General features: G+C 44.5%; 1 protein-coding gene across 1 annotated transcript in view; it reads right to left on the bottom strand.

Annotated features, from left to right (window-relative positions):
• The window catches only part of SLC7A6 (solute carrier family 7 member 6), a 71,349-nt gene that overhangs the window by 32,794 nt on the left and 20,385 nt on the right, over nt 1-18,170 (bottom strand). Inside the window, exons 2-3 of the mRNA XM_060787870.2 lie at nt 10,655-11,219; nt 3,497-3,622 (exon numbers count right to left, since the gene is read on the bottom strand). Of these exons, the coding sequence (XP_060643853.1) occupies nt 3,497-3,622; nt 10,655-11,180 (652 nt within the window). The 5' untranslated portion in view covers nt 11,181-11,219. The remainder of the gene's footprint in view (nt 1-3,496; nt 3,623-10,654; nt 11,220-18,170) is intronic.

The following is an 18,170-nucleotide window of genomic DNA, read 5'->3' as shown; positions in this document are numbered from 1 at the left end:
GAGATATTGACAAGCTGGAATGTGTCCAGAGGAGGGCGACTCAAATGATTAAGGGTCTGGAGAACAAGCCCTATGAGGAGTGGCTTAAAGAGCTGGGCATGTTTAGCCTAGAGAAGAGAAGGCTGAGAGGAGACATGATAGCCATGTATAAATACGTGAGAGGAAGCCACAGGGAGGAGGGAGCAAGCTTGTTTTCTGCTGCCCTGGAGACTAGGATGTGGAACAATGGCTTCAAACTACAAGAGAGGAGATTCCATCTGAACATGAGGAAGAACTTCCTGACTGTGAGAGCCATTCAGCAGTGGAACTCTCTCTCCCAGAGTGTGATAGAGGCTCCTTCTTTGGAAGCTTTTTAACAGAGGCTGGATGGCCATCTGTGGGGGGTACTTTAAATGCAATATTCCTGCTTCTTGGCAGGGGGTTGGACTGCATGGCCCATGAGGTCTCTTCCAACTCTATGATTCTATGAACTCACATGTTGCCCAAATGGAAGAAGCATACTCCTGTGTCCCCAGAGTATATTTTCTCACCTGTATGAAGGTCTATATTTATGACCCCGTTCCTTTATGGGTGAGTTTCTCTTTTGTAGTGGAAGAGACCCATATAAATGTGCTCAAAGGCATTACAATCCAACATAATTTTTTGTGGAAAAATATGTTGGATTGTAATGCCTTTGAGCACATTTATATGAGTCTCCTCCACTACAAAAATATATGTTGGATTGTAATGCCTTTGAGCAACCCCGAAGTGTAGAAAATAAGTTCAAGTGAGTCCAAAGTGCGCCGGTCGAAGTACAATTATACAGCAGTGAAGGATAAAAACAAAGCCATCTTAAAACATACAGTTTCTGGAGGGTTTCTCTCTCTCTCTCCAGAAACCGGCAAAATATCAGAAGTGTACGTTTAAGGTAATAATTTTCACAGGCTCATGGTAAATAATCCCTTTGTTGAACTGCATAACTGAAATACAAAGCAAGATTATTAACTGTGCAAACAACAAGCGACTGAATGTTCCCAAGGCTTAGTCACAGGACACAGGAGGAACAACTGAACTGGTTCGATCTAGTTATTGCTTGAATGGGGAAACTATTTGGGAACCTTTAGTTAACTTTGTTGTTGTTCAGTCGTTTCCGATTCTTCATGACTTCATGGACCAGTCCACGCCAGAGCTCTCTGTCGGTCGTCACTTCAAGGATACTATCCATCCTTGAATCCAGTCACTTCAAGGATACCATCCCTCCATCTTGCCCTTGGTTGGCCCCTCTCCTTTTTCCTTCCATTTTCCACAGCATCATTGTCTTCTCCAAGCTTCCCTTTCTTCTCATGATGTAGCCAAAGGACTTCATCTGGGCTCTACTATCCTTCCCTCCAATGAGCAGTCAGGCTTTATTTCCTGAAGTATGGACTGGTTGGATCTTCTGGCAGTCCAAGGCACTCTCAGAACTTTCCTCCAACACCACAGTTCAAAAGCATCTCTCTTCCTTTGCTCAGCCTTCCCTATGGTCCAGCTCTCACATCCGTAGGTGACTACAGGGAATATCATTGCTTTGACTATGTGGATCTTTGTTGCCAGTGTGATGTCTCCACTCTTCACTATTTTGTCGAGATTAGTCATTGCTCTCCTCCCAAGAAGTAAGCGTCTCTTCGTTTCCTGGCTGCAGTCTGTGTCTACACACATCTTTGCACCTAGAAATACAAACTCTGTCTCTGCCTCCAAGTTTTCTCCCTCTGTTTCCCAGTTGTCAATCCTTCTTGTTGCCGTAATCTTGGTTTTTTGATGCTTAACTACTGTACCTTAAATTCTTTTAAGTTAAGTTCCTATGATTTGATATACTATCTTTGCAAATGTAAGTATGCTCAAGGCCAAACGTTTGAGGACGTCTTCTTTTCCCTTCCAACAGAAACACAATGTAGAAACACCTAGGTTTGATTCCTGAGAATTAGTTTGGAAGCAATTCGTGGGCTGTGGTTTTATAGATAATCACTAGGGCTGGGCAACCACGGAAAAAATTGTTTCTAAACTCGTTTCGTTTTTAGGGGGTTTTTGCGTTTCGTTTTAAAAAGAATTCCGAAATTTTTCTTTAAAAAAGTTCGATATTTACAAAATTTCGGAAATTATGAAACAATTTCGAAACAATAACGAATCGATTCGTTAATGGCGGACGCGATTGCGCAATATGCTAAAAAACCCTCCAAATGGGACAGGGGGAACTTCTGAAGCTTCCCTCTCCCTCTGTTGTTGACTGTTGGTGTGATAATTTATTTTTTTATCACTGATAAAACAAACAACAACCCTAAAACTAGCACCAGACATACGGAAATAATAACGAAACAATAACGAAACAATTACGAAATAAATTTTAAAAATTCGTTTCGATTTTTAGTTCCTCCTGAATGGTTCAATATCGCTTCATTATCAAAAAATAACGAATTAATAACGAATACGAAATTAACGAACGAAACCGCCCAGCCCTAATAATCACATCACAGGAGAAAGAGGAGAACTGGAAGCTCAAGGCCAAGGTTGTACACAGTTCCACCTTGTCTTCTGTGTTTGCTAATAATATAATATAATGTAATGTAATATAATATATTGTATATACATATATTTATAATATTATAATGTAATACAATATAATACTAATAATAATCATAGAATATTATAATTATATATTTTATATTACATGTAATATTACTAATAATATTACAATATAATGGTATAGTACAATATAGTAATATATTATACTGATATTGTACTATGCTAATAATATAATATATTGTTGTTGTTCATTCGTTCAGTCGTCTCCGACTCTTCGTGACCTCATGGACCAGTCCACGCCAGAGCTCCCTATCGGCCGTCACCACCCCCAGCTCCTTCAAGGTCAGTCCAGTCACTTCAAGGATGCCATCCATCCATCTTGCTTTTGGTCGGCCCCTCTTCCTTTTGCCTTCCACTTTTCCCAGCATCATTGTCTTCTCCAGGCTTTGCTGTCTCCTCATGATGTGGCCAAAGGACTTCAACTTTGTCTCTAGTCTCCTTCCCTCCAATGAGCAGTCGGGCTTTATTTCCTGGAGGATGGACTGGTTGGATCTTCTCGCCGTCCAAGGCACTCTCAGAACTTTCCTCCAACACCACAGTTCAAAAGCATCGATCTTCCTTCGCTCAGCCTTCCCTAAGGTCCAGTTCTCACATCCGTAGGTTACTACTATAATATAATATATTGTATGTATATATATCTTGTAAGCCACTCTGAGTCCCCTTCTGGGTTGTTTTGCAATTTCTCTTGATTGGCTGCCTCTCTCCCAAGGGGGAGGGCGAAACCCCCTTCCACACTTCATCGCTGCCAGGAGGCGGGATTACCACGCCACTCTGGGCAATGTCAACCATTCATAAACCGGGAGGCAAAAACCCGCGAAACAGCAAGTCCGCAAAAAATGAACCACAAAGTAGCGAGGGAATACTGTGATCTCCAAATACGTTCAGCTCTCAGTCTTACCCTGGCATAGTCTAACAACTCCGCTGACGATGATGACAATAAGGGCGAGGACTTTGGCGTAAGTGAAGGCGTCTTGCACCCTCGTTCCCCATTTCACGTAGGCACAGTTTATAAACGTTAGGAGACCTGGGAGAAGATAAAGAGAAGCAAAAAAAGAGGACAATATTAGGATGTGTGTGTGTGTCTTTGTTCTGGGCATAGTTGAAATAGTCACCTTTCAAAGCTTGGGAAACAAAGCCATAGACTCGGACAAAACAAGAGGTCGAGGGTAACATTTCCGAGAGAGCTGCTTAAAATACCGCCTGCCTTTAAGCCATGGCCATTTGATAGGACACACAAGACACTAAGGGAGTATCTTATGACAAGCCAGAGAACTTGAAACTGCACAGTAAACAAGAATATGATGAAATCTCTCCTCTGCAGCACAACAGGCTTCGATTGAACTATCAGCTGTTATGCAGCTTTGCATCCAGAGCTGCTTTGTCCTGCCTGGCTCCAGAAGTTGCACTCCGAAAAGATAGATAGATAGATAGATAGATAGATAGATAGATAGATATATCTTTTCGGAGTGCAACTTCTATATATATATATATATGCTCTGTCCGTAATGAGTACCTTAAAAACAAAAGAACCAATGAACGAAATCACACCAAATTTGGCAACAAAACATCTCACAACACAAGGAGTGACCATCACTCAAAATATTATGATTTTGTCATTTTGGAGTTGTAGTTGCTGGGATTTATAGTTCACCTACAATCAAAGACCATTCTAAACTCCACCAACTATAGAAATGAACCAAACGTGGCACACAGGACTCCCCTGACCAACCGAAAATACTAGAAGGGTTTGGTGGGCATTGACCTTGAGTTTGGAAGTTGTAGTTTACCTACATCCAGAGAGCACTGTGGACTCAAACAATGATGGATCTGGACAAAACTTGGCACAAATTCTTAATATATCCAAATGTAAACACTAGTGGGGTTTGGGGAAAATAGACCTTGACATTTGGGAGTTGTAGTCACTGGGATTCACAGTTCACCTATAATCAAAGACCATTCTGAACTCCACCAATGATGGAATTGAATCATACTTGGCACACAGAATTCCCATGACCAAGAGAAAATAGTGGAAGGGCTTGGTGTGCATTGACCTTGAGTTTTGGGAGTTGTAGTTCACCTACATCCAGAGAGCACTGTGGACTCAAACAATGATGGATCTGGACCAAACTTGGCACAAATATTCCATATGCCCAACTAGGACCATGGAGCTTGGAGGAAATAGACCTTGACATTTGGGAGTTGTAGTTACTGGGATTTATAGTTCACCTACAATCAAAGAGCATTCTGAACCGCATGAACGATAGAATTGGGACAAACTTCTCACACAGAACCCCTATGACCAATAGAAAATACTTGAGGCCATCCAGTCCAACTCCCTTCACCAGGGCAAGAAAATGTAATCAAATACAGTTTACCCACAAGCATAAAGAAATTACATATATTAGAAACCAACACTTTCTCATTACTTTATTTTCCAGATCACCAGACTGGGCCACAGCAATGCATGGCAGGGGACAGCTAGTAACTTATATAGCAAAAATCAAAATACCTATAACATCTATGGCAATTAATATTTTGGCACATTCCTACATGCAGGGCAAGCCTAGAACCTCTTCTATGCTGCCATATAAAATCTAGATTATCTGCTTTGAACTGTATTCTAAGGCAATGTAGACTCATATAATCAAGTTCAAAGCACATAATGTGGATTATTTGCTTTGATCATCTGGATTATATGGCAGTGTAGAAGGGCCTCAGTCCTCCCCATTTCTTGTTAAGTAAGAGCCTGCGGTGGCACAGTGGGTTCAGCTGAGCTACTGAACTTGGTAACTGAAAGGTTGCCAGATCAAATCCAGGGAGCAGGGTGAGCTCCCGCTGTTAGCCCCGGCTTCTGCCAACCTAGCAGTTTGAAAACATGCAAATGTGAGTAGATCAATAGATACCGCTTCTGCGGGTAGGTAACGGCACTCCATGCAGTCATGCTGGCCACATGACCTAGGAGGTGACTATGGGCAACGCTGGCTCTTTGGCTTAGAAATGAAGATGAGCACCACCCCACAGAGTAGGACACAACTAGACTTTATATCAAGAGAAAACCTTTACTTTTATTATATACTAGCCATTCCCTGCCATGTGTTGCTGTCTGTGTATACGTTTTATATGTGTATATATTTGTTTATATGTGTATATATGTGGTTTTCCGTATGTGTTGTAATGTATTTTTTTGGTTTTTTGGGCTGTTTTAGTGTCTTCTGTTGTGTTATTCAGTGTTTTTATGAGTAATGGTCACTTGTTGGCCTGATGGGTGTCTTGTGTCCAAATTTGGTGTCAATTTGTCCAGTGGTTTTTGAGTTATGTTAATCCCACAAACGAACATTACATTTCTATTTATATAGACTAGCTGTACCCGCCACGCATTGCTGTGGCCAACCTTCCTTCCCTCTATCTCTCCTTCCTTCCCTCCCTCTTTTTCTTTCCCTTCTTTTTTCCTTCTCTACCTGTTTCTTTTCTCGCTTCCTTTGCTCTTTGGTTCCATCCTTCCTTCCCTCTTTCCTTCCTTCCTTCCCTCCCTCTTTCTCTCTTTCGTTCCTTCTCTCCTTCCTTCCCTCTTTCACTTTTTATTTCCTTCTCTCCTTCCTTCCTTCTCTACCTTTCTTTCTTTCCTTCTTTGCTTTTTTCTCCCCCTCCTTCTCCCCTTCCTTCCCTCTTTCACTTTTTATTTCCTTCACTTCTTCCTTCCTTCTCTACCTTTCTTTCTTTCCTTCTTCGCCTCTTTCTCCCCCTCCTTCTCTCCTTCCTTCCCTCTTTCACTTTTTATTTCCTTCTCTTCTTCCTTCCTTATCTACCTTTCTTTCCTTCTTCCCTCCTTCTTTCCCTCTTTCTCCCCCTCCTTCTCTCTTTCCTTCCTTCTCTCCTTCCTTCCCCCTTTCTGTGCATGTGTTTTGTGTGTGTATATGCATATATGTGTGTATATATGTGTGTTTGTGTTTATATATGTGGTTTTGTGCATGCGTTGTGATGTATTATGGGTTTTTCTTTGGCTTTTTAAGTCCCTTCTGCTGTGTTTCTCAGTGTTTTTATGAGTAATGGTCACTTGTTGGCCCGATCGGTGTCTTGTGTCCAAATTTGGTGCCAATTCGTCCAGTGGTTTTTGAGTTTTGAGACCGGGGTATAGGTTGGCCACCTGTGCTAGACAGGGTTGCACTCCCCCTGAAGTCACAGGTCCGCAGTCTGGGGGTCCTCCTGGATTCTTCACTTACGTTTGAGGCTCAGGCGTCAGTGGTGGCCGGGAGGGCCTTTGCACAATTAAGACTCATGCGCCAACTGCGACCGTACCTCGGGAAGGTGGATCTGGCCAAGGTGGTCCACGCCTTAGTCACCGCTAGACTGGATTACTGCAATGCACTTTATGTGGGGCTGCCCTTGAAAACGACCCGGAAATTTCAGATGATCCAACGAGCGGCAGCCAGGTTGTTAACTGGGGCTCCTTACAGAGAGAGGTCAACCCTCCTGTTTAAGGAGCTCCACTGGCTGCCTTTCATCTACCGGCAGGAAAAACGAAATGCAAAGATACAGAATGGGGGATGCCTGGCTCGAGAGCAGTACGTGTGAAAAAGATCTTGGAGTCCTCGTGGACAACAAGTTAAACATGAGCCAACAGTGTGATGTGGCGGCAAAAAAAGCCAATGGGATTTTGGCCTGCATCAATAGGAGCATAGTGTCTAGATCTAGGGAAGTCATGCTACCCCTCTATTCTGCTCTGGTTAGACCACATCTGGAATATTGTGTCCAATTCTGGGCACCACAATTCAAGAGAGATATTGACAAGCTGGAATGTGTCCAGAGGAGAGCGACTAAAATGATAAAAGGTCTGGAGAACAAGCCCTATGAGGAGCGGCTTAAGGAGCTGGGCATGTTTAGCCGGAAGAAGGGAAGGCTGAGAGGGGATATGATAGCCATGTATAAATATGTGAGAGGAAGCCACAGGGAGGAGGGAGCAAGCTTGTTTTCTGCTTCCCTGGAGACTAGGACGCAATGGAACAATGGCTTCAAACTACAAGAGAGGAGATTCCATCTGAACATGAGAAAGAACTTCCTGACTGTGAGAGCCGTTCAGCAGTGGAACTCTCTGCCCTGGAGTGTGTTGGAGGCTCCTTCTTTGGAGGCTTTTAAGCAGAGGCTGGATGGCCATCTGTCAGGGGTGATTTGAATGCAATATTCCTGCTTCTTGGCAGGGGGTTGGACTGGATGGCCCATGAGGTCTCTTCCAACTCTTTGATTCTATGATTCTATGATTCTACCGGACCCAATTCAAGGTGCAGGTTCTTACCTACTAAGCCCTGAACGGTTTGGTACCCGCCTACCTGTGTGACCGCATCTCTGTATACAAACCCACACGATCTCTTTGATCATCCGGCAAGGCCCTGCTCTTGATCTCACCAGCATCACAGGCGTGGTTGGTGGGGACGAGAGACTTTTTCGGTGGTGGCCCCTCGACTTTGGAACTCACTCCCTAAAGACATCAGACAGGCTCTAACCTTGTCAGTCTTCAGGAGGAACTTGGAGACGTGGTTCTTCCCGGAATAATGATCCCATAGCACTTTGTCCTCCAAAGCACTTTACATTTTTTTTAAGTCTGCTCGTATGCCCTTCCATAAACACCAGTATCATCTTCCGTTCATGTCCCAGCATATCTCCAATTTTAACTTTACATCTGGCCTCCCCTCTGTTTTTAATTATGTGTTGATTTTGATAATGTTGTATATTTTATTGTCTATGTTTTTAATTGCTTGCATTGTTGTTTTATTGCTTGTATTGTTGTGTTTGGGCTTGGCCTCATGTAAGCTGCACCAAGTCCCTTGGGGAGATGGTAGCGGGGTACAAATAAAGTTAATAAATAAATAATAAATAAAAATAACCCCCCCAAACGAACATTACATTTTTATTTATATAGATAGAAACAATCTATATAGAAACTCCAAGATCTTGGAGTCCTCGTGGACAACAAGTTAAACATGAGCCAACAATGTGATGTGGCGGCAAAAAAAGCCAATGGGATTTTGGCCTGCATCAATAGGAGCATAGTGTCTAGATCGAGGGAAGTAATGCTACCCCTCTATTCTGTTTTGGTTAGACCACATCTGGAATATTGTGTCCAGTTCTGGGCACCACAATTCAAGAGAGATATTGACAAGCTGGAATGTGTCCAGAGGAGAGCGACTAAAATGATAAAAGGTCTGGAGAACAAGCCCTATGAGGAGCGGCTTAAGGAGCTGGGCATGTTTAGCCTGAAGAAGAGAAGGCTGGGAGGGGATATGATAGCCATGTATAAATATGTGAGAGGAAGCCACAGGGAGGAGGGAGCAAGCTTGTTTTCTGCTTCCCTGGAGACTAGGACGCGGAACAATGGCTTCAAACTACAAGAGAGGAGATTCCATCTGAACATGAGGAAGAACTTCCTGACTGTGAGAGCCGTTCAGCAGTGGAACTCTCTGCCCCGGAGTGTGGTGGAGGCTCCTTCTTTGGAAGCTTTTAAGCAGAGGCTGGATGGCCATCTGTCAGGGGTGATTTGAATGCAATATTCCTGCTTCTTGGCAGGAGGTTGGACTGGATGGCCCATGAGGTCTCTTCCAACTCTTTGATTCTATGATTCTATGATTGTATGAATACTGAGGCTGCAGTAGTCAGAAATTGCCTACTGAAAAGTGAATCTCCACAAGGAGAACGTAGAATCATAGAATCAAAGAGTTGGAAGCGACCTCATGGGCCATCCAGTCCAACCCCATTCTGCCAAGAAGCAGGAATATTGCATTCAAATCACCCCTGACAGATGGCCATCCAGCCTCTGCTTAAAAGCTTCCAAAGAAGGAGCCTCCACCACACTCCGGGGCAGAGAGTTCCACTGCTGAACGGCTCTCACAGTCAGGAAGTTCTTCCTAATGTTCAGATGGAATCTCCTCTCTTGTGGTTTGAAGCCATTGTTCCACGTCCTAGTCTCCAGGGAAGCAGAAAACAAGCTTGCTCCCTCCTCCCTGTGGCTTCCTCTCACATATTTATACATGGCTCCCATCATATCTCCTCTCAGCCTTCTCTTCTTCAGGCTAAACATGCCCAGTTCCCTAAGCCGCTCCTCATAGGGCTTGTTCTCCAGACCCTTGATCATTTTAGTCGCCCTCCTCTGGACACATTCCAGCTTGTCAATATCTCTCTTGAATTGTGGTGCCCAGAATTGGACACAGTATTCCAGATGTGGTCTAACCAAAGCAGAATAGAGGGGTAGCATTACTTCCTTAGATCTAGACACTATGCTCCTATTGATGCAGGCCAAAATCCCATTGGCTTTTTTTGCCGCCACATCACACTGTTGGCTCATGTTTAACTTGTTGTCCACGAGGACTCCAAGATCTTTTTCACACGTACTGCTCTCGAGCCAGGCGTCACCCATTCTGTATCTTTGCATTTCATTTTTTCTGCCAAAGTGGAGTATCTTGCATTTGTCACTGTTGAACTTCATTTTGTTAGTTTTGGCCCATCTCTCTAATCTGTCAAGATCGTTTTGAATTCTGCTCCTGTCCTCTGGACTATTGGCTATCCCTCCCAATTTGGTGTCGTCTGCAAACTTGATGATCATGCCTTCTAGCCCTTCATCTAAGTCATTAGTAAAGATCCTGAACAGGACCGGGCCCAGGACGGAACCCTGCGGCACTCCACTTGTCACTTCTTTCCAAGATGAAGAGGAAGCATTGATGAGCACCCTCTGGGTTCATCCATTTAACCAATTACGTACTGCTCTCGAGCCAGGCATCATCTCCCATTCTATATCTTTGCATTTTGTTTTTCCTGCCAAAGTGGAGTATCTTGCATTTGTCACTCCACTTTGGCAGAAAAAATGAAATGCAAAGATACAGAATGGGGGACAATGCCTGGCTCGAGAGCAGTTGTAGTAAATTCATCTTGTTGACTTCATATTTTGAAAAGACACTTCATTATGCGTTGCCAAAGGCTTCCCTGTCTGGAATCCCAATTTCATCAAATGCTTCAGATCTATTTCAAGCCGAACACATGTTCATGAACACTTTTTTCCTAAAATACTCACATATACAAGCGGCTGCAATGAGGCGGCACGCAGCGTAAGGCGGCTGGCAGGAAGGGAAGACCGGCTGCACAATGTAGTTGGCGAACGTTATTGCGATAATGGCTTGGCTGGTTGGCTCAATGATCAGGAGCGAGGTCCACAGGCGAATAAAGGCAATGAAGCTCCCAAAAGCCTCCAAGATGTAGGCGTAGCTGGCTCCGGATTTGGTGATCGTGGTTCCCAGTTCGGCATAGCAGAGAGCACCGAAGACGGAGAAAATGCCCCCAATGGCCCAGATCACCAGCGACAATCCATAGGAAGTGCTATAAAAAAGGACCCCTTTGGGGGAGACAAAGATCCCCGAACCAATCATGTTTCCGACTATGAGGCTGATCCCGTTCAGAAGGGAGATCTCCTTCTTCAGCTGCATGGCCCCATTGCTCTCTCTGTGCGTTTGTCCGTTGCTGCTGTGATTGTTCTTGTCAGCCTTGACGGCGTGATACTCGGTCAGCGAGTTGAGAGCAGAAAAATTATTCCTCTCCTCCATCGCAGTATCCGCACGGATCCAGTCGATGCCAATTCCAAACTGCAACAAAAGAGGAAAACATAAGTTAATAACTACTAATGAGGGCCCTGTAGTGGTGCAGCGGGTTAAACCGCTGAGCTACTGAACTTGCTGACCAAAAGGTTGGCGGTTTGAATCTGGGAAGTGGGGTGAGCTCCCGCTGTTAGGCCCAGCTTCTGCCAACCTAGCAACCACATGACATTGGAGATGTCCATGGGTGAGCTCCCGCTGTTAGGCCCAGCTTCTGCCAACCTAGCAGTTCGAAAGCATGCAAATGTGAATAGATCAATAGGTATCGTTTCTGCAGGAAAGTAACGGCACTCCATGCAGTTATGTTAACCACAATGCCATAGAGGTATCTATGGGGTGAGCTAACGCTGTTAGACCCAGCTTCTGCCAACCTAGCAGTTCGAAAACATGCAAATGTGAATAGATAAATAGGTATCGTTTCTGCAGGAAAGTAACGGCACTCCATGCAGTTATGTTAACCACATGACCTTGGAGGTGTCTATGGGGTGAGCTCCCTCTGTTAGGCCCAGCTTCTGCCAACATTTGCAGTTCGAAAATGTGAATAGATCAATACGTATTGTTTCAGCAGGAAGGTAACGGCACTCTATGCAGTTCGAAAACATGCAAATGTAAATAGATCAATAGGTATCGTTTCTGCATGAAAGTAACGGCACTCTATGCAGTTATGTTAACCACATGATCATAGAGGTGTCTATGGGGTGAGCTCCCACTGTTCGGCCCAGCTTCTGCCAACCTAGCAGTTCGAAAACATGCCAATGTGAATAGATTAATAAGTATCGTTTCTGCATGAAAGTAACGGCACTCTATGCAGTTATGTTAACCACATGATCATAGAGGTGTCTATGGGGTGAGCTCCCACTGTTAGGCCCAGCTTCTGCCAACCTAGCAATTCAAAAACATGCAAATGTGAATAGATAAATAGGTATCGTTTCTGCAGGAAAGTAACGGCACTCCATGCAGTTATGTTAACTACATGACCCTAAAAGTGTCTATGGGGTGAGCTCCCGCTGTTAGGCCCAGCTTTTGCCAACCTAGCAGTTCGAAAACATGAAAGGTGAATAGATCAATAGGTATCGTTTCTGCAGGAAACTAACAGCACTCCATGCAGTTATATTAACCACATGACCATAGAGGTGTCTATGGGGTGAGCTCCTGCTGTTAGGCCCAGCTTCTGCCAACCTAGCAGTTCAAAAACATGCAAATGTGAATAGATCAATAGGTATTGTTTCTGCAGGAAAGCAACGGCACTCCATGCAGTTATGTTAACCACATGACCATAGAGGTGTCTATGGGGTGAGCTCCCGCTGTTAGGCCCAGCTTCTGCCAACCTAGCAGTTCGAAAACATGCAAATGTGAATAGATCAATAGGTACTACTTCTGCAGGAAAGTAACGGCACTCCATGCAGTTATGTCAACCACAATACCATAGAGGTGTCTATGGGGTGAGCTCCCGCTGTTAGACCCAGCTTCTGCCAACCTAGCAGTTCGAAAACATGCAAATGTGAATAGATAAATAGGTATCGTTTCTGCAGGAAAGTAACGACACTCCATGCAGTTATGTTAACCACATGACCTTGGAGGTGTCTATGGGGTGAGCTCCCGCTGTTAGGCCCAGCTTCTGCCAACCTAGCAGTTCGAAAACATGAAAATGTGAATAGATCAATAGGTATCGTTTCTGCAGGAAAGTAACGGCACTCCATGCAGTTATGTTAATCACATGACCATAGAGGTGTCTATGGGGTGAGCTCCCGCTGTTAGGCCCAGCTTCTGCCAATCTAGCAGTTTGAAAACATGCAAATGGGAATAGATAAGTAGGTATCATTTCTGCAGGAAAGTAACAACACTCCATGCAGTTATGTTAACCACATGACCATACAGGTGTCTATGGGGTGAGCTCCCGCTGTTAAAGCCCAGCTTCTGCCAACCTAGCAATTCAAAAACATGCAAATGTGAATAGATCAATAGGTATCGTTTCTGCAGGAAGGTAACGGCACTCTATGCAGTTATGCTGGCCACATGACCTTGGAGGTATCTATGGACGATGTTGGTTCTTCAGCTTAGAAATGGAGATGAGCACCACCACCCATAGTCGGACACAAATAGATTTAATATCAGGGGAAAACTTTATTTACCTTTACCTAATTACCAATGAACTTATGACAAACGTGTTGCCAGCTGGGGAAGGTGGACTTCAATGAGCTGTATGGCTGCAAAAACATTGTGTTCATTATCTCACAGAAAGCTTGGTACCAAAATCATAACCAATACTCTGTAGTAACATTCTGCCAATTGCTCAGTGTGACAGCACGAGTGGTGCCACCTATGTGTAGAACTGTTAGTTGCAAGATTTAAACTTAATCCTGCCTTTTTACCCTGCTTATGTATAGTTGGATTGATTGGTTATTTATAGCTGTCAATCAGTGTTGTTTGTACCAGTTGAATTGCCTTTTCAGCTTAATTGTTTGGCTCCACCTCGTTCTGGAGGAGGGGAGTGCTTCCCTTTTTCATTCCACCATCAGATTTTCTACCAGATGGATGTAAGTAAGAGACTTGGCTCTAAAAGCCCCTGATAAAGTTACCTCTCAGCACCAATTCTGAGGTTCTTACCCTTGAGACTTATGCTTCATGTTCAGACCAACCTGAACGACATTGGGAAGTCTCAAGCGCCTTCAAATCAGTTCTTTTGGCACCAGAGGAAGACCCTGTATCTTCAAACATAGGCCATTTGGACCGGGGTTGTGGATTGCTCCAGCATTCACAGCCATTGAGAAAGAGGGACCTGGAAAAGCTTCTCAGCTGCAAAACTCCTTGGACCCAAGGCAACCAGAGACTGTAATGAACATTTTATTTATTTATTTATTTACTTTACTTTACTTTACTTGTATACCGCAGTTTCTCAGCCCAACAGGCGACTCAACGCGGTTTACAACAAGGATAAGAATCAAACAACGATATACAATTTAAAACCATAAAAGCATAATATACAATATTAACACAACAATAGACAACACAATGCATCTCATAACTAGAGTCGTGATCCAATCCGTCGTCCAAATTTCCATTCCTGTAATCATCACATTCATTGCACTGTTTAACCGAATGCCCGTTCAAACATCCAAGTTTTTAATCTTCTTCGGAACACCATCAGCGAGGGGACTGATCTTACCTCCATAGGAAGGGCGTTCCACAGCCGGGGGGCCACCACAGAAAAGGCCCTGTCTCTCGTCCCCACCAGCCGCACCTGTGAAGCAGGCGAGATAGAGAGCAGGGCCTCCCCATAGAATCATAGAATCAAATCATAGAATCATAGAATCAAAGAGTTGGAAGAGACCTCATGGGCCATCCAGTCCAACCCCCTGCCAAGAAGCAGGAATATCGCATTCAAATCACCCCTGACAGATGGCCATCCAGCCTCTGCTTAAAAGCTTCCAAAGAAGGAGCCTCCACCACACTCCGGGGCAGAGAGTTCCACTGCTGAACGGCTCTCACAGTCAGGAAGTTCTTCCTAATGTTCAGATGCATCTTAGGGTCCTGGCGGGCTGATAGGCAGAGATACGTTCGGATAGGTAACTTGGGCCAGAACCGTTTACGGCTTTATAGGCCAACGCCAGCACTTTGAATTGAGCTTGGTAGCAAATCGGCAGCCAGTGGAGCTGGTGCAGCAGAGGAGTTGTATGCTCCCTGCGCTCCGCACCTGTTAGCATCATGGCTGCCGAGCGTTGGACTAGCTGGAGCTTCCGGGCCGTCTTCAAAGGCAACCCCACGTAGAGAGCGTTGCAGTAGTCTAGACGGGATGTAACCAGAGCGTGGACTACCGTGGCCAAGTCAGACTTCCCTTCACCCCTTTGAAACTTCCAGCTTATTGCCTTAAAGAGATAACTCTTTGTGAACAATAAAACTTATTTTGAGTTATCTGCAATGTTTGGGTCCTTGGGAGTTCCAGTTTCCTAAAGGAGGGCAAGAAGAGCTATAGCCCCCGGCACACTCAGAATAATACTTTGCCAATCTTAAAATACGCCACTTGCCTGATCACCTGTTTCAGGAAAACCCCGTCTCCAGATAACAAGCCGGAAACTTTTTGTGCACAATGCATCGCAAAAGTCAACACTGAAAGGTACATAAGCTCCTCCAACTCAACTGTATTCTCCATTCTGACATTGAAGGAGACTAAACACACTCGGGGCTGATCTGAATAGCTTTGTTTATGATATTACTTTACTCAAATAAGCCTTCCCTGGCATTCAGTCTCTGTTGGCTTGCTCAGGAATACTTACACAGTCGGCCTTCTCCAATGGATAAGACTATTCATGGCTAAAACAGATCACTTTTACGACTGTACGTCTGACAAGTTTCAGAACAATCAGTCTTCCATCCACTGATTTATATGAATTCTAATCAGTTTCTAGGTGCTCTTACTGACTATTACAGGAAAAACCAGCTGATCCCTAATCCATCTAAAATACAGACACGTGCTTTTCATCTCAAGAACAGACAAGCATCCCGAGCTCTGAAGATCACCTGGGGAGGAATCCCACTGGAGCATTGCAGCACACCCAAATCCCTGGGAGTCACTCTGGACCGTGCTCTGACCTACAAGAAGCACCGCCTGAACATCAAGCAAAAAGTGGGTGCTAGAAATAATATCATACAAAAGCTGACTGGCGCAACCTGGGGATAACAACCAGACATAGTGAAGACATCTGCCCTTGCGCTATGCTACTCTGCTGCTGAGTATGCATGCCCAGTGTGGAACACATCTCACCACGCTAAAACAGTGGATGTGGCTCTTAATGAGACATGCCGCATTATCACGGGGTGTCTGCCCCCTACACCACTGGAGAAATTACACTGTTTAGCCGGTATCGCACCACCTGACATCCACCGGGAAGTACCAACCAATAGTGAAAGGACCAAGGCAGTGACATCTCCAGCTCATCCCTTGTTTGGGTATCAGCCAGCACGTCAATGACTTAAATCAAGAAATTGTTTTCTAAGATCTACAGAGACACCCGCTGGAACGCCTCAGCAAGCGAGAGTCCAAAAGTGGCAGGCTCAAACCCAGAATCTCAACCAATGGCTGATACCAAATGAGAGACTCCCCCCTGGGCACACAGAAAACTGGGCGACTTGGAAGGCTGCGCTCTGGCACCACGAGATACAGAGCCAACCTCAAGAAATGGGGCCACAAAGTGGAATCCACGACATGCCAAGTGTTGGGAAGAGCAAACTACAGACCACCTGCTGCAATGCAACCTGAACCCTGCCACATGCACAATGGAGGACCTCCTTGCAGCAACACCAGAGGCACTCCAAGTGGCCAGCTAATGGTCAAAGGACATTTAATCAACTACCAAGCTTGCAAAATCTATGTTTTGTCTGTCTGTCTGTTTGTTTGTTAAAAATGCAATACAACTGTTTGGTTTGCTCCTGACACAATAAATAAAATAAATTACGAAGGTTGAGAAACACATCCTTGGAGAGTTGCTGTCCATCAAAAGGGACAATCATGATTAAGAGAGAGACTACAGAGGGCATCTCCATATGTTCAGCTTCAGAAACTTCACACATAACTCTGTCTGACATCCGAGATTACGTCAGCGTGGGAAAATGCCATTTCCAAATAGACCTACTTAAGAGAATAACACATACCAAGGTCACAATATAATGGGCATGCCCACCAGAATGAAAAAGGATGCCTAGAGTCACACCCCTGAGACATGTGGCCTAGATTAAGAAAAAAGCAACATATGAGTATTAATATGTACCAATCACCCATTAAAAAAAATCTCATTTATTTTAGGAATATTATTTTGCATTTTTTTGCAGCACTCAATGGTGTTCTTACACAATCCCCATTCAAATCACGCCACATATTCAGGTCATGAATAACCAGCGTGGCTTTTGCTTCATGCCAGGCATCCAAGGGAGAAAGCATCCAATTAGTCCGCCACAATCAATTCTGCGGGATTAACATCCTGTCTAGGCAACCCAGACAGACACACTTATTGCCACAACACAGGTTAGTTAATGCATATTAATTGCCTTGGGATTTGAATGCTTCGTAGCTTTTTATTCTTTCAATACAATTGTGCGCGTTTATATTGGAATACTTATAAAGTCAGACCTCCCTATCCGTGGATTCTGCACCGAGGGATACAACTATTCAAATCCGGGGAGAGTATGGATGAGCTCCCTCTGTCAGCTCCAGCTCCCCATGCAGGGACATGAGAGAAGCCTCCTACAAGAATGGCAAAACATCAAAACATCCGGGCATCCCCTGGGCGGAGCCCCCGGTGGCGCAGTGGGTTAATCCCCTGTGCCAGCAGGACCGAAGACCGACAGGTCGCAGGTTCGAATCCGGGGAGAGGCGGATGAGCTCCCTCTATCAGCTCCAGCTCCTCATGCGGGGACATAAGAGAAGCCTCTCACAAGGATGATAAAAACATCAAAATCATCCAGGTGTCCCCTGGGCAACGTCCTTGCAGACGGCCAATTCTCTCACACCAGAAGCGACTTGCAGTTTCTCAAGTTGCTCCTGACACGGGGGGGGGGGGGGGGAAATCCACTTTAGTTGCCATGACGCCATCTCATAGAGTGGGGACTTCTAAAAATATTTTTAGAATATTTTCTAAAAATTTCTCTCACACCCATCTCTTGCTTGCTTGCTTTTCTCTCTCTCTCTCTCTCTCTCTCTCTCTCTTCTCTCCTTTCTTCCTTCCATTTCCCTTTCTCTTTCTTTCCTTCCCTCTCATGCTTTTCTTTCCTTTTTCTTCCTTTGTGGATAGTTGTGGATAGTTGGATCCATGGATAGTCAATTGATATTAGTCAATACATCTGGCCCTCGGCAATGTATTCCTTGCTGTTGTTACCTTTTCTCAGCTCACCCTTAAAGAACTCAAGATGGATCTACACTGCCATATAATCCAGATTATCTGCTTTGAA

Source organism: Anolis sagrei, chromosome 8 (assembly GCF_037176765.1).
Source record: "Anolis sagrei isolate rAnoSag1 chromosome 8, rAnoSag1.mat, whole genome shotgun sequence".
Classification (NCBI taxonomy): domain Eukaryota; kingdom Metazoa; phylum Chordata; class Lepidosauria; order Squamata; family Dactyloidae; genus Anolis; species Anolis sagrei.
Note: the sequence above shows the minus strand (reverse complement) of the source record. Positions and strands in the feature narration are given on the sequence as shown.